Below are 14401 nucleotides of genomic sequence, written 5' to 3' on the forward strand. Positions count from 1 at the left end.
TGACCTCTTTGCCAAGTAAACACGATCACGATCATTTTGTTTGTTTACAAATTGCTGGACGACGAATATTTTCTCATCGGAGAAAACCAAATTCGGCAGTTCACCACTTTCGGCCTAGCGAAGCAACTCTTCAGCTCTTTTGAGTCTATTTTCTTTCTGTTGCGGTGTAAGTTCTTGCACTTTTTGGATTTTCAATGGCAATGGCTTTACCCCAAGCTCATTTTTCAATATTTGCCGAATGGAATACTGCGATCGATGTTCAGCCCATGGGCCATTTTTCGGCCACTGTGACGCGTGTTTCGATCAAGTCGCTTCATTACACTGAGGGAAAAATCCCGTTGCGAAATCAAGCACGTATGTTGTCATTTTCGCAACGACCCGTTGTTATATTTTTCAACAACGGCTGTTGGTGAATTGTGCACGAACGTGCTCAAATTGACACCGAGACGTGGTCAACTTTCGGTACCAACAACAGCCGTGCTTAATTTGTCCATTTGTAATATTGGTAATTGCAGCCGATTACACACGAGTAAAAAATGACAACGGTGGTGCATGATTCACACACGGTCGTTGTCAATATGACACCGGTCGTGTATGAATTATGCACCACCACCTGCATAATGATGCACCACCGTTGTTACTTTGTACACCGACGTGCATGAATCGTACACGATCGTTGCCATTTTAGCAACTACCGTGTATGAATCATGCACCACCGTTGTCATTTTTTTTACTCGTGTGCAATCGGCTGCATATTTACCATTTTTTCCGTGTTATTGAAAGAGAAAGGACGCATTGTGCAAAAAATTTATTGAAAATGAATAATAATTCGCAAGATCCTCAAAATATCATTGGTGAGTTGTTAGAAATCGATGGCAATATTGTTGTGGTTCGCGATACAAACCATTGCAGCAGTCAAGATGCGGAAAACAATGAGGACGATTATATGTTAAGGGAGTTCTTAAAAGGAATAAATATGGAGTCGCTTTTTGAACAATTAAAAGGTAAGTAAATAAAAATGAATTTTTCAGTTAATCAGTGTAATTAACAAAGAATTTTCTTTTTTGTTCTTTTAGCATCACATGTAACATTTCGCAGCTTGCAGTACTTGAAAAAAGAAGATTTAAAGGAAGCAGTGCCACCATTGGGACTGCGTGTTGAATTCAGAGAAAAGCTCTTTGCTTGGAAAAAACGAAAGGTACGTATTATTTGTTTTACAGAGTTGAACTCAGTATTAATATTGTCATAACAATAGCTCGGGATTGATGACGAAACTATGTCAGTTCCATCTAAAATAGGTGAATGGTGGAAACGCAACGAGACACCTGCAAGTACTCCTGGTACTCCCGACACTACAGGTTCGAACTGCTCAAAAGCCAAAGGAATTTTGTCAGAGGTAAGGTAAGAGTAATATTTGTGTAAGCATAGTTAATGTAGTTTTTTTATTTAATATAGGATCTAACGGAATTGTTAACACATACCTCGAAGGGGAAACTAGCGCTTGAATGTAGTAGCGTTAATAAGAAATTAAGTGACGAGCAAAGAGATGATATAATTAATATAATTATTGAAGATATTTTAACCAACAATGTTACTCTTTACACTCAAGACTATATGCGCATATTGGATGAAATTTGTTCCGTTTTTCCTCTTGAAAACGAAATGAGGGTAAGATTAACAATATAAACAACGTATCTGATTATGTAGTTTCTTAACTTATAATATGTCTTTATTTTTAGGATTATTATTACATTTCAAGAAAAGGAAAGAACAACGCAAGCGGAAAACTTTATGCCAAGTATAGAAACAAGAAGTCCAAAAGAATAAAGCTTTTGATTTCCGAGCCTAGCACAAGCAAAGCAGCAACTCACACATCTCCTAATTTTTGTAACAAAGATGTTCCCGAAATTGATGAATCAGTTGAAAATTCATTGAAAGCTTCCTTACTAAGAGAATGTAATGATTGGGGATCGATCTGCGAAAAATGGAAAAGATCTTTTAACATACGGCAAAGAGATATAAAAAATTTAAGTAGCCATACATTTCTCCTTGAATGGACGAAGTTGTCCGATGCAAGAGCTTCAGAATTGGTAAGTAGCCATGAGCTATTTATTTGTATATGGATACTAATGTTTCGTTTTAGGTCAACATTGATTTCGATATTATGTATCCACAGAAAGGCAATCTTCTACTTTCTAAATGGGACCAATTTAAGAAAAAAATTTACAATTATTATGGGAAAAATATTCATAACGAACATTGCAAACAACTCTTCGCAAATGTTTTGACGGCAAGCAGCATAGGTAAATTTTAATTCCTGATTTATCATAAACATTAAAAGTAATATTTATTTTATATTTCGGTTGCAGATGCTCAAGATTATATATACGCAATACTGTTGAATTCAGTTTTACCATCACCTGCTAGGTTTAAATGTGGAAACGGTAAATTACGAAAAAAAGTAACAATAGCTGATTCGCAGGAAAGTTTCGTACTGCGACTACCGACAATTAACGATTATAAAAGGCAAATTGATACAGTCACTGAAAAGTATTACAATGCTGGATTAACTATACAGCCATTTATAATTGTGGAGGGTTTGTCCGATTTCAATATAAAAGGTTTTTATGTTTTTTTTAACCACAATTTGTTAAAATTTCAATCGTTCCTCGAATGTTTAGATACATGTTTTAAAATTTTTCATGCACTTTCTTTAAAATATCCAAATGCCTGCCAAATTCCATGGATTTTTATCCAAAAATATTTTTATGAAATTAATACTGTATATGATATAAAATCAGTTAATTTGACTTCACTTATTAATTTCTGCAACAATAATTAAAGTACAATTCAAAATGTATATTTGCTTTCGTTGCCGTAAGCATTTTGATAAGGCAAATCTTTTAATAGCTCATTTGAAAACAGACCATTTAATGTCCACTAAATTTTTAAAAGTACAATGCGTTCAGGACAACTGTAAGCAAACATTTACAAAATTTACGTCATTCAGAATTCATTTAGAAAAACTTCACAAGAATCACACAAAAGCTCCACCAATGGTTAAAGCCATTAATGTGCCAGTTGAAATGTCATCATCAAAAGAAAATGATTATACAAACAGTGAAACTGTTATTAACAACAATACAATAGAAAAGGATTTAAATGTTTTGAAAAAGAAAACCTTATATCTGTCTTTACAATTACATGGTCAAAGCTATATGCCTAGAAATCATGTTATAGAAATACAACATTCTGTTTCAATTCTGCTTTCATCCATTTCATGTACAATTGAAAAATATATAACTGATCATCCAAATTATGAAGACTTAAGGTACTTACTAAACTTTTGTAAAAATCCTTTCGAAGAAACTAGAACGGAATATAGACTTTTAAAAATTTTAAAAGAACTAAACTTTTATGATGATCCAAAGGTTTATGTAATTAGCAATCAAGTCTCGGAAATTGTTATCAGCGGAAATCCCAGTTTAGGTCCAAAGTTATCCAATATTTATATAATGCCACTGAAATTCATGATAAGTGCCCTTTTTAAAATTCCAAATCTCTTAGATTTGACATTAGAAAACTCCAAAAAATTCCTAAATTCACCTGTTTTACAAAATTTTACAAACGGTGAGTTATATAAAACTAAATTATTAAAATATCAGTACAATTTAGTTATTCCCTATGTCCTTTACATGGATGATTTTCAAATTAATAATCCTCTTGGAACCCATACATTTTCCATATGTGGTTGTTATATTAGCTTTCCTTCAATGCCACAGCACTTGTTGTCAAAACTTGATTATATATTAACTGCTGCGTTTATACCATCAAAGGATTTAAAAGAACGTGGAAATGAAGTTTCATTTCACAATCTTGTAGAAGAGTTAAAAATTCTAGAAGAAGGGGTTGAAATTTGTGTTCAACAAAGTGTTCAGAAGGTGCATTTTATTTTAGGTGTAATTATTGGAGATAATTTAGCAGTTAATAGTATTTTAGGCTACGTGCAATCATTTAACTCTAAAAGATTTTGCCGGGTATGTAGAAGAAAAAAGTCCCAAATGCAATTCGACGCAATTCAGCATTTAGATAGTTTAAGAAACCAAGAGAATTACAACTCAAATGTATTGGAAAATAATTTTCAAGAAACAGGTATTAAAAACAAGTGTATCTTCGAATCTTTACCAAATTTTAACGTCACTGAAAATTTTTGTTTTGATATTATGCATGACATTTTCGAGGGCATATGTGTCTACGATATGTCTAATGTAATTCTCGGGCTGATTCAAGAAAATATTGTTACGTTAGATTGTATTAACAGCAGAAAATCTTTATTCCAATTTGGAGAAATTGAAGTGGGAAATAAATCTGGACCACTAGATTTATGTAGATTGAAAAACTATAACTTAAAAATGACAGCTAGTGAAACTATGTGTTTTACTAATTTTTTACCTTTAATGGTAGGCGATTTAATTCCTTTCTCCAACGATCACTGGAAAGTTTTTATAATATTATTACAAATAATCGATTTACTTTTAAGACCAAGTTATATAGAAGACGATTTAATAAAATTGGAAGAATTAATTAGAGATCACCATTCACTTTATATAACATTATACGGTTCGTTAAAACCGAAACACCACTTTCTTGTCCACTATCCCACAGCTATCCGAAAATGTGGTCCCCTTAAATATCTCTGGAGCATGAGATTCGAAGCTAAACACAAGGAAGCAAAAGCCTATTTAGGAAATACTACATCAAGAGTAAATCCCTGTCGTTCATTATCTATTAAGTCTGGATTGAAATTTTCCAATTTTTTATTAAAACACGAAGATAACTTAGAACCAAATGTTATCATTAATACGCATACCATCGAAGATTTGGCAAAAGAGGAATATTGTTACAAAAAAAGTAAGCCAGTTTTAAATTACCAAAATTGCAAAGTGTCTGATGACATTTTTTTTAAGGGAACTAGGTATAAAAAAAACTATTATTTAGCAACAAATAATGCCGCAATTGAACTTTTCAAAATTAAACATTTAATAATTGAAAATGAAAATGTTTACATTTTATGTAACCAAGTAAAAGTTAAAAACTTTGATTACCATTTACAATCGTATGAAGTTGGTTCTCTGAATGAGGATACAATTTTTTTAATACCAATTTTAGATTTTATTACTTACCCATTTCACTTATATCCTATGAATAATGGAAAAGTTTATTTCAGATTTAAGTTAATTTAATTTGTTTCTATACATTGAATATATGTAATTCGAATTGTTTTGTTAAATCAAATATGTATTTATATTGAATTTATGTAATTGGTTTCGTTCAATAAAATACTTTTCAAAAAATGTCGTTTCTTCTACTAAGGGTATAAAATGGAAAAGGAACGGATATCAAAAAATGACCACCATTGATTTCAATCTGACAACGGGCGTTGACAATCCGACAACGGAGCGTTGACAATCTGACAACGAAGCGTTGACGATCTGACAACGAAGCGTTGACAATCTGACAACGGGGCGTGCTCGAAATGACCACGTATGTGCTCATTTCATGCACATCTGTTGTTGAAATCGTTGCCAAAATCTCGGTGTCAAAATGACAACAGCGTGCTCATTTTGACACCAAACGTGGTTGATACACTATCATACACGGATGTGGTCATTTCATACACGGATGTTGTCATTTTTTCTCTGGGTGTACTTTTCGAACCATTTCTGCTGATGTTGCTGTTCTCTTCCTTCCTTTCCCACTTCCTTGACGTCGGGCTTAGCTATCAGTATCACGATAACGAGCGATGATACGAGACACAGAAAATTTATTCACATTTAAATGCTGGAGTGCTCTAACGATAGCCACTTGTGGTTTTCCAGCCAAATATAAGGAAATCACACTATCACGCTTGAAATCCATCACGAATAACTTTTTTTCTGGAAAATTCTCACCAAAATGCTTTTGTACGCTTGTAAACAATATAATGAGCTGTCACTGGAATAATTTTAACAGCTGTCGAACGAGTGGCTTCGAAATGACAGCAGTCTGAAGTTGGTTGCAGTTTTTTCATATCACCCTGTATATTCTTTATATTTAAGAAATGCTTTTTATTAATGCTCTTTAAATTATTATTTAAAAAAAAATATTATAAAACTACTCTCAAACCCGAGCGGCAGCTATATTTCATAATCGCGAAACATCTCTTTTCCTCCCTATTTTTCTTTATTCAATACCCCCAAAGGAAACATATTTGTATGTATTTGTGTACATATGTGTTTGCCTGTACATATTTGTACATAATCACGCTCCCTATGTACCATAAACGCTTCGGAAAACATATTTGCTTAACATCCTCCCACCCGATGTGGGTTTTATGCGAGCCTGTTTGCTCGTCACACAAAGTGTAAATAAACAACTATAAACATTTTTATATTTTTTTTCTTTAACATTCGAATGAAAGAAATCGTGAATGTCCCCAAAGGGGAAAGCTATTAAAAATGTTTATATGTTTGTCGTATGGGGATGGTGGTAAAAATTGTTTCAAAAAAAAAAAAAAAAAAAAACAAAATAAATGAAAATTATTAAAATTACACGAGCGATTTATTTCATTTTAATAAAATGTGAGGACGACTGAAATTCTTTGAAGAGAAATTTTAAGAAAATTTTTGAACATAAAAAAAAATTTAATCCACATTGATGTTGGGAAAAATTATAAAATGTTTAAAACTACAACGATGGTTGCTATTGTACTTCTTAAAAAAATTCTTAAAAATCCTCTTAGATTTCTGTATTTTTTTTTCTTGCATAAATATTTAAAATAGACAAAATGAGAATAGTTTTGAAAAACAATTAAAAAAAAATCTACGTTGATAATAGCCCTAGAACATTCAACATAAATCTTCTTTAATAAATCTACTTTAGTGACAGTCCTACATTAAAAAAAAATGGCCTTAAATAATATCACGTTAATAATAGTCCTTAATACTATTCCTAACCAATGATGGTCCGTGGAAAAATATTACCAAATAATTTACGTTAATTGTAGTCTTAAACAATATGTTTAGATAAGACTGCGTAGTTAAAGACTGCGTAGTTAAAGACTGCGTAGTTCTTGAAAAAAAGATTCAAACAATTCCATTGATTATAGTCCTCAAAGAAATACTATTAAAAAAATATCTATAACAAGAAAAAAAGTAGCTAAGTTCGGCCAGGGGGCTCATTACGAACTTTAAATACGAAATTTGAAACGATTCCGGTGAATAATGTCGCAGAAAGCATCAAAATACCGAATATCAGGAGGTATCGTTATATGGGGGCTATACGAAGACGTAGACCTGCACAGACAATTTTCTGTCTTAGGCTGTAGTATCCAAATGTGAAATAATTCCGGTGAATAATGTCGCTGAAATCGTGAAAAACCCGAATATCGGGAGGTACCGTTATATGGAGGGTATACGAAGACGTGGAGCTGCATACAAAAATGTTTGTCGTAGATTGCCGTACCCATTACAATTCGAACAAATCTAAACTTATTCTAAAATTTAATGCTATTTCCGACATTTTTGCTTTCGTTCAATAAAATTAAAAAAAAAAATTTAAAAATTATGGCTTTTGACTGTGTTGCAGTTTTTGCAGTTTTATCTCACCCTGTAAAAATTGGAAATTGTGAGGTACCAGAAGGTGTTGACAGATGTATATCATCTTCACAACAGATCTTGTGTTAGCAAAAATATTTGTACTAGGGAAATTTGAGGAGGTGAATCGATGGATTTGGATGTGTATTTCGCTTTCGCTTTCGTTGAGCGTTTTGTTTTATATTGAGCCCTATGTGGGGGAGGTACCAGAAGAAATGCCCAGATCTCTACCATCTTTAAAACAGATCTTGTGTTGATGGAAATATTGAGATGTACCAAGTCTGAATGGAATCGGATCTTAATTTCATGTTTTATGAGTTTCATGATTATTCAAAATGTTGACCCTTTGTGGCGGAGGTACTAGAAGGAGTGGACCGATGTATTACATCTTCGCACCAGGCCTTGGATTAATAAAAATACTGTGATGTGTGTTATTTGAAGGCAATCGGACACCTACATCAAATTTTATAAGAGTTATAACTATTCAAAATGTTGACCCTTTGTGAGAGAGGTACTGGATGGAGTGGACCAATATTGTCCATTTTTGCACCTGACCTAGATCTGATGTAAATATTAGGTTTTACAAAGTTAGAGCAAAATGGGATAATTATTTTCTTTGAAATTCTTGACATTTTATGGAGGAGGTATCCGAAGGAGTGGACTGATAGTGTCCATCTCCGAACTCGAGCTAAGTTTGACAATAATATTACGATGTACCAAGTTTGGATCAAATCGGATACTCCCTTCGAGAGTTATCATGCGCAAATTTTTTACCAGCAGCAGCGATTATATCCTGCGATTTTAGGAAATTATTTTCAAAGGATATGATATGTTTTTAAGGAATTAATATAAACTTGATTTTTTTGGGATATTTTTAAGGGCTAGTGTCAATGGAGAATTTCGAAAAACATTGTTGCAAGAATGATCACAGCAATAATCGTGAATATCTAATGAATATTCTTTTTTAAGGACCATCAGAGCAAAAAATTGCAGATTTTTATAGAATATTTTTCAAAGATTGTCAGAGCAATAACCGTGATTTTTCTAAGGACCATTAAAACAATAATTATGGGTTTTTTAAATTGTCTATGTTTCTTGACATAACTCCTGGCCTTGAAACTAAAAAATGGCGCCCAATTTAAAAAAAAAAAAATATGTTTTGTCATTGATGTAACCAGAAATACATTTCAAAATAATTACAAATGGCGCCCAATGAATTAAATATTGTTATAGGTTCTGGGACTCTTTTGAGTGATTTAAGGCATCAATAATCCTCGCGTTTTTATCTGCAATATTGCCGAAGACACTATATACTTATAATCAACGGATTCTAAAGGAATTTTAATTCGAAAATTTCCAAAAATGTCGAAGAGGGAGGAATTTGCCGTTTTGGTTACTTTGCGATATTAACTTTCAAAACTCCGCTACACGTGCCTTCTATTTTCAGCTCTACTCCCATAATCTGCAGGATTTTTCTACCTTGACATTCCTATATAAAACCTGCGTAATGTTTCATTTTATAATTTTTTTTTAAACTGCATCCTACTCTTCAATCTCCCCCCCCCCTCCTCCCCCTGGAATTCATTTCGCAGTTATTAATACTTAACGATTAATCGTTTGCCATTTGTCTGTGTGTGACATTTACAAACCATTACAGCGATCTACAACATTTGTGGGAATACGACATTTAGCATAAAAATAAGTCATTCATAGAGAATCTCACTTGGGGGGCGGACGAAATGAGAATCTATTGTTTAACCCCCCTTCCTTATACACCCACTGCCATGCAATCAATTGCAATCAGCATCTGCTTGGTTTTTTTTTTGGGTGGGGGTGGCAACTTGAAAAAGTAATGGCAGGGAAAACGTCTGCCAACAATAATGGTGAGGAAAATTATATAATTTTCATTTGTTGACTTGACAGAAATAGACAAATGAAGATGTGTTTCCCTGCCCGCATCCTCTTTTCGCCCCCTCTCAGTGACTGCCATTGACTGGCTGTGGGGAATTGACAATGTTTATGCCAAGTCGACATTAAATCATTTGCGAGCAGTAACTGTTATTGCCTTCCAGTCATATAGTGAGGCCGTCAGTCAGTCATTCAATCGCTCATCCAGCCACCATAAATGTCTGTCAGGCTTGTGGTACAAATACGGGCACACACGCACCCACCCACTCTGACATTGATCGCCACAATCGGCATGGGAATTGTACACTCCGACGCACAAAATTTTACTCTCGTAAGCTCTGACAACACCAACATTTTATGTGGCCCTCCCCTCCTTCCCACTCACCATTATGGCCACAACACGATGAAATGTACTTAGCCAACTAATTGATAAGTAGTGTAGTCCTTGTGTTGTTGTTGTTGCTGGTGGTGATGGTGGTGGCGATTATAATGATGTTGCAGTTTTGATAGCTTCCAGATATGGAGCTTGAGAACCTTCATCTCAGCAGTGAAAAAAACTATAAATTTTGCAAAGGATGTTTGGATGTTTTCGATACAGGATTAGTTGAAATATGAAATGAAAACTATGCTGTTGGCTCTTTTTTCAGGATGCCACAATCGCACATACATTCATATGGGAATGTTCATTCGGTGAAAACTACAAAATCGACCAAAAAAAAAAAAAAAACTTTTTAATTAAAAACTTTTTCAACGAGGATGTGTTGTGTTTTTTTTTTCAAATTCGCTTTTATCCTCTTCTTGGTTCATAAGCCGAAATTGATGAAATGCACATATCAGCAGTCAATTGCTAAGCCAGCTCATTAAGGAAGTTTGTTTGTTCGGAATGAATTTTTATACCAACGTCATCAGAGCTTTAATTTCGCGATTTAGGAACTTTTTTGCAAAGGATATCATTATTTTTTAAGGACGATTATAAACATGGATTTTAAGGACTAGTGTGAATGTAGATTTTGGAAGAATGATGTTGCGAATAATTTTGGAAGCAATAATCGTGGATTTCAAAGGAACAATTTTTCAAGGACCATCAGAACAATAATTGTAGATTTTTATAGAATATTCTTCATTTAATATCAGAGTGACAAACGCGAATTTTTTAAGAATATTTTAATTATTTTTAATTTAATTTTAATTATTTTTAATTTAATTTTAATTTAATTTAATATATGAAAGCAATAATTATGGATTTTTTTTTAATATTCTATATTTCCTGACATAACTCCTGGCCTTGAAACTAAAAATGGCGCCCAACATAAAAAATGTGTGTTTGTCATTGATGTAACTAGAAATACATTTCAAAACAAATACAAATGGCGCCCATTGAATTAAATATTGTTATAGGTTTCCGTTTAACTACTTCTTTGGTTCTTGACACCAATTTGTGGATTTGAAGTAGAAAAATAATCCTGGATATGGAATATTTAAAATTAAGAATTAAGAAGAAAGAAGAAAGAAATTTGTCAAGAATATTAAATATTAAGAAAATGTTCACTTTGACGAGTATTTTTCTGATTAACGAGTGTTTATTTAAGGATATTTTTCAAATATTTTCATTAAAAAAGATTTATTTTAAGGACACTTTTCAATGACTTATATCAATAATGATATTTACTAAATTTGGTATTGGGTAAAGGAGCAGGGCAGAAATCTTGAAATTTAATGTTCACTTTTATTGCCTGTGCTTGAGAACTGTTGGGGATTTTGCAAATGAATACTAAAATTATACGAAAAGTACTGAATGGTATTATATTTTATATGGGGTGAAGGGGTAGAGCTGGAACCCCGAAATTTGATATTGATGTCTCTATTGGTATCTGGGATTGACATATGGATTTTTTTGTTCTTAGAAATATGCACCATGACTTTACGAAAAGTACTAAATAATACTAAATTTTGGTACTGGGTGAAGTATTAGGGCAGAAATCCTAAAATTTTATGTGGATGTTACTGTTGGTGTCCGAATGAACTAGTTTTGGATATGCGGACTTTATTGAACTAAATTGTACTAAATTTAATAATGGGGGAAATTAAACAGCTAAAATCCTGACATTTGATATCGAAGTCTTTGTTAAGGTCTTTTGAAAAGTTATTTTTTAAAAATTCTGGATCCTTGACAAAATATTCAATAAGATCCTTGATTACTGGTCTTTGAAAAAATACAAACAATTCAATAAAATATTCTTTAAAAATACAAGATTATAGCTCTGATGATTCTGGAACAGTGTAACAGCTTTGCTAGTCCTTAGAAAAATCCACGATTATTGCTCCGATAATCCTTGAAAAATATTCTTTATAGAATTCACAATTATTACCTTGATAATCCTTGGAAATTATTCTTTTAAAACCCACGTTTATAGATCAGCATGCCCTTGAATGGTATTATTTTAAAAATCTACGATTATTGCTTTGATGATCCTTGAAAAATATTCATTAAAAAGTCCACGATTGTTGTTTCGTTGATTCTTGAAAGATATTCTTTAAAAAATCTATGTTTATATACTTTTTAAATACTCCACGATAATTGCTTCGGTGGACATTGAAAAAATATTCTATAAAAAATCCTTGATTAGTGCTCTTTTTAAAAAAATCCACATTTATAGATGGAATAGTTGTTCTAATTTTCCTGGAGTGGAAATATTTTTAAAATATTCAAAAAAATCCTCGTTAAATCCTTGTAAAAGTATTCTTTAAAAAAGTATTTTTATTTTAAATAGCCCTTCTTGTTATACCCTCCACCATACATAGTATGGAGGGTATATTAAGTTCGTCATTCCGAAAAAATCATTTTAGACATAACAAAGTATATCAGCGCAAAATTCTAAGACGATTTAGCCCTGTCCGTCCACCTGCCTGTTGTAATCTCGCTAGAGATTATTATAATATTATTAGAATATTTGGCGAATGTTTTTTTTTTGAAAATTTCCAATATTGTTCCAAATGGTGGAGGGTATTCAATGCCGAACTTAATGCTTTTTATACCCTACACCTCAGGGTATTATGTCTTTGTGTATTTGTTTGTAATGGGCAAAAGGAAACGAGATAGACCCATAGTTCCTTTTGATGATCTGCATAGAATCACATTCTGAGTCGATTTATGCATGTCCGTCCGTCCATCTGTCTGTCTATGTATTTTTGTAAACAAAGTACAGTTCGCATTTATTGCCCTATCCAGATGAAATTTTGTACAAATCTTTTGTTTGGCCCAAGGACAAATCCTATTGAAATTGGAGATGATCGGTCAAAATTTAGATATAGCTCCCATATATATCTTCGTCGATTCGATTTGCCTTTTATTGTGCACCAAACGTGTAATATCAGCCCGAATAGTAAGGAATTTTGCACATACAACCAAATTAGGCCTGAAAATAATTATGCCAAATTTGATTGAAATCGGTTCAGATATAGCTATAGCTCCCATATATATTGTTCATCCGATTTGTTACTTTGGTCCACCGCAGTCGTAATATGCACTCTGTAACAACAATATTTGGGGAAATATATGAAATACATCTCAGAAATAAATTTGCTAAATTCTATCGAGATCGGTGCGGATTTGGATATAACTCCCATATATAACTTCATCCGATTTACCTTTTATTGTGCACCAAACGTCTGATATTTGTCCAAATGGGATGGAATTTGGCACTTACGACCGAATTGAGTCTAGAAGCTATTATGTCAAATTTGGTGAAGATCGTTTCAGATATAGCTATAGCTCCCATATATATTGTTCATCCGATTTGTTATTTTTGTCCTCCGCAGCCGTAATATGTTCTCCGTAACAACAATATTTGAGGAAATATATGAAGTACATCTCAGAAATATCTTTTCCAAATTCTATCGAGATCGGTTCTGATGTGGATATAGTTCCCATATATAAGTTCGTCCGATTTACCTTTGATTGTGCACCAAACGTCTAATATTTGTCCAAATGGGATGAAATTTGGCACTTACGACCGAATTGAGTCTAGAAGCTATTATGTCAAATTTGCTGAAGATCGGTTCAGATATAGCTATAGCTCCCATATATATTGTTTATCCGATTTGTCATTTTTGTCCTCCGCAGCCGTAATATGTTCTCCGTAACAACAATATTTGGGGAAATATATCAAATACAGCTCAGAAATAAATTTGCTAAATTCTATCGAGATCGCTTCCGATTTGGATATAGCTCCCATATATAAGTTCGTCCGATTTACCTTTAATTGTGCACCAAACGTCTGATATTTGTCCAAATGGGATGGAATTTGGCACTTACGACCGAATTGAGTCTAGAAGCTATTATGTCAAATTTGGTGAAGATCGTTTCAGATATAGCTATAGCTCCCATATATATTGTTCATCCGATTTGTTATTTTTGTCCTCCGCAGCCGTAATATGTTCTCCGTAACAACAATATTTGAGGAAATATATGAAGTACATCTCAGAAATATCTTTTCCAAATTCTATCGAGATCGGTTCTGATGTGGATATAGTTCCCATATATAAGTTCGTCCGATTTACCTTTGATTGTGCACCAAACGTCTAATATTTGTCCAAATGGGATGAAATTTGGCACTTACGACCGAATTGAGTCTAGAAGCTATTATGTCAAATTTGCTGAAGATCGGTTCAGATATAGCTATAGCTCCCATATATATTGTTTATCCGATTTGTCATTTTTGTCCTCCGCAGCCGTAATATGTTCTCCGTAACAACAATATTTGGGGAAATATATCAAATACAGCTCAGAAATAAATTTGCTAAATTCTATCGAGATCGCTTCCGATTTGGATATAGCTCCCATATATAAGTTCGTCCGA

General features: G+C 33.0%; 2 protein-coding genes across 5 annotated transcripts in view; one reads left to right on the forward strand and one right to left on the reverse strand.

Moving 5' to 3' along the window:
- LOC101898514 (probable serine/threonine-protein kinase vps15) overlaps window positions 1-14401 on the reverse strand; it is a 178247-nt gene that overhangs the window by 90951 nt on the left and 72895 nt on the right. The gene's annotated exons all lie outside the window — the stretch shown is intronic.
- LOC131805771 (uncharacterized) lies at window positions 341-5698 on the forward strand. Of its 2 annotated transcripts, XM_059129377.1 has the most exons (4): window positions 341-1396; window positions 1456-1668; window positions 1740-2090; window positions 4589-5698. In XM_059129377.1, exons 1-4 carry the CDS (start codon window positions 1277-1279, stop codon window positions 4688-4690), a joined length of 786 nt encoding a protein of 261 aa, XP_058985360.1. In that variant the 5' UTR covers window positions 341-1276; the 3' UTR covers window positions 4691-5698. The 2 variants fall into 2 exon arrangements, with proteins under 2 accessions (XP_058985360.1, XP_058985359.1); XM_059129376.1 differs by lacking the exon at window positions 4589-5698 and having other exon boundaries at window positions 1740-3086.

The sequence above is a fragment of the Musca domestica genome, unplaced genomic scaffold, assembly GCF_030504385.1.
Source record: "Musca domestica strain aabys unplaced genomic scaffold, Musca_domestica.polishedcontigs.V.1.1 60, whole genome shotgun sequence".
Taxonomy (NCBI): Eukaryota; Metazoa; Arthropoda; class Insecta; order Diptera; family Muscidae; genus Musca; species Musca domestica.

Excerpts from the sequence above, each read along its gene's own strand:
- LOC131805771 (XM_059129376.1), top strand. The coding sequence starts at position 1,277 with ATGTCAGTTCCATCTAAAATAGGTGAATGGTGGAAACGCAACGAGACA. Across the intron at positions 1,397-1,455 it reads CCAAAGGAATTTTGTCAGAG|GATCTAACGGAATTGTTAAC; the intron begins GTAAGGTAAGAG and ends TATTTAATATAG. Across the intron at positions 1,669-1,739 it reads CTCTTGAAAACGAAATGAGG|GATTATTATTACATTTCAAG; the intron begins GTAAGATTAACA and ends CTTTATTTTTAG.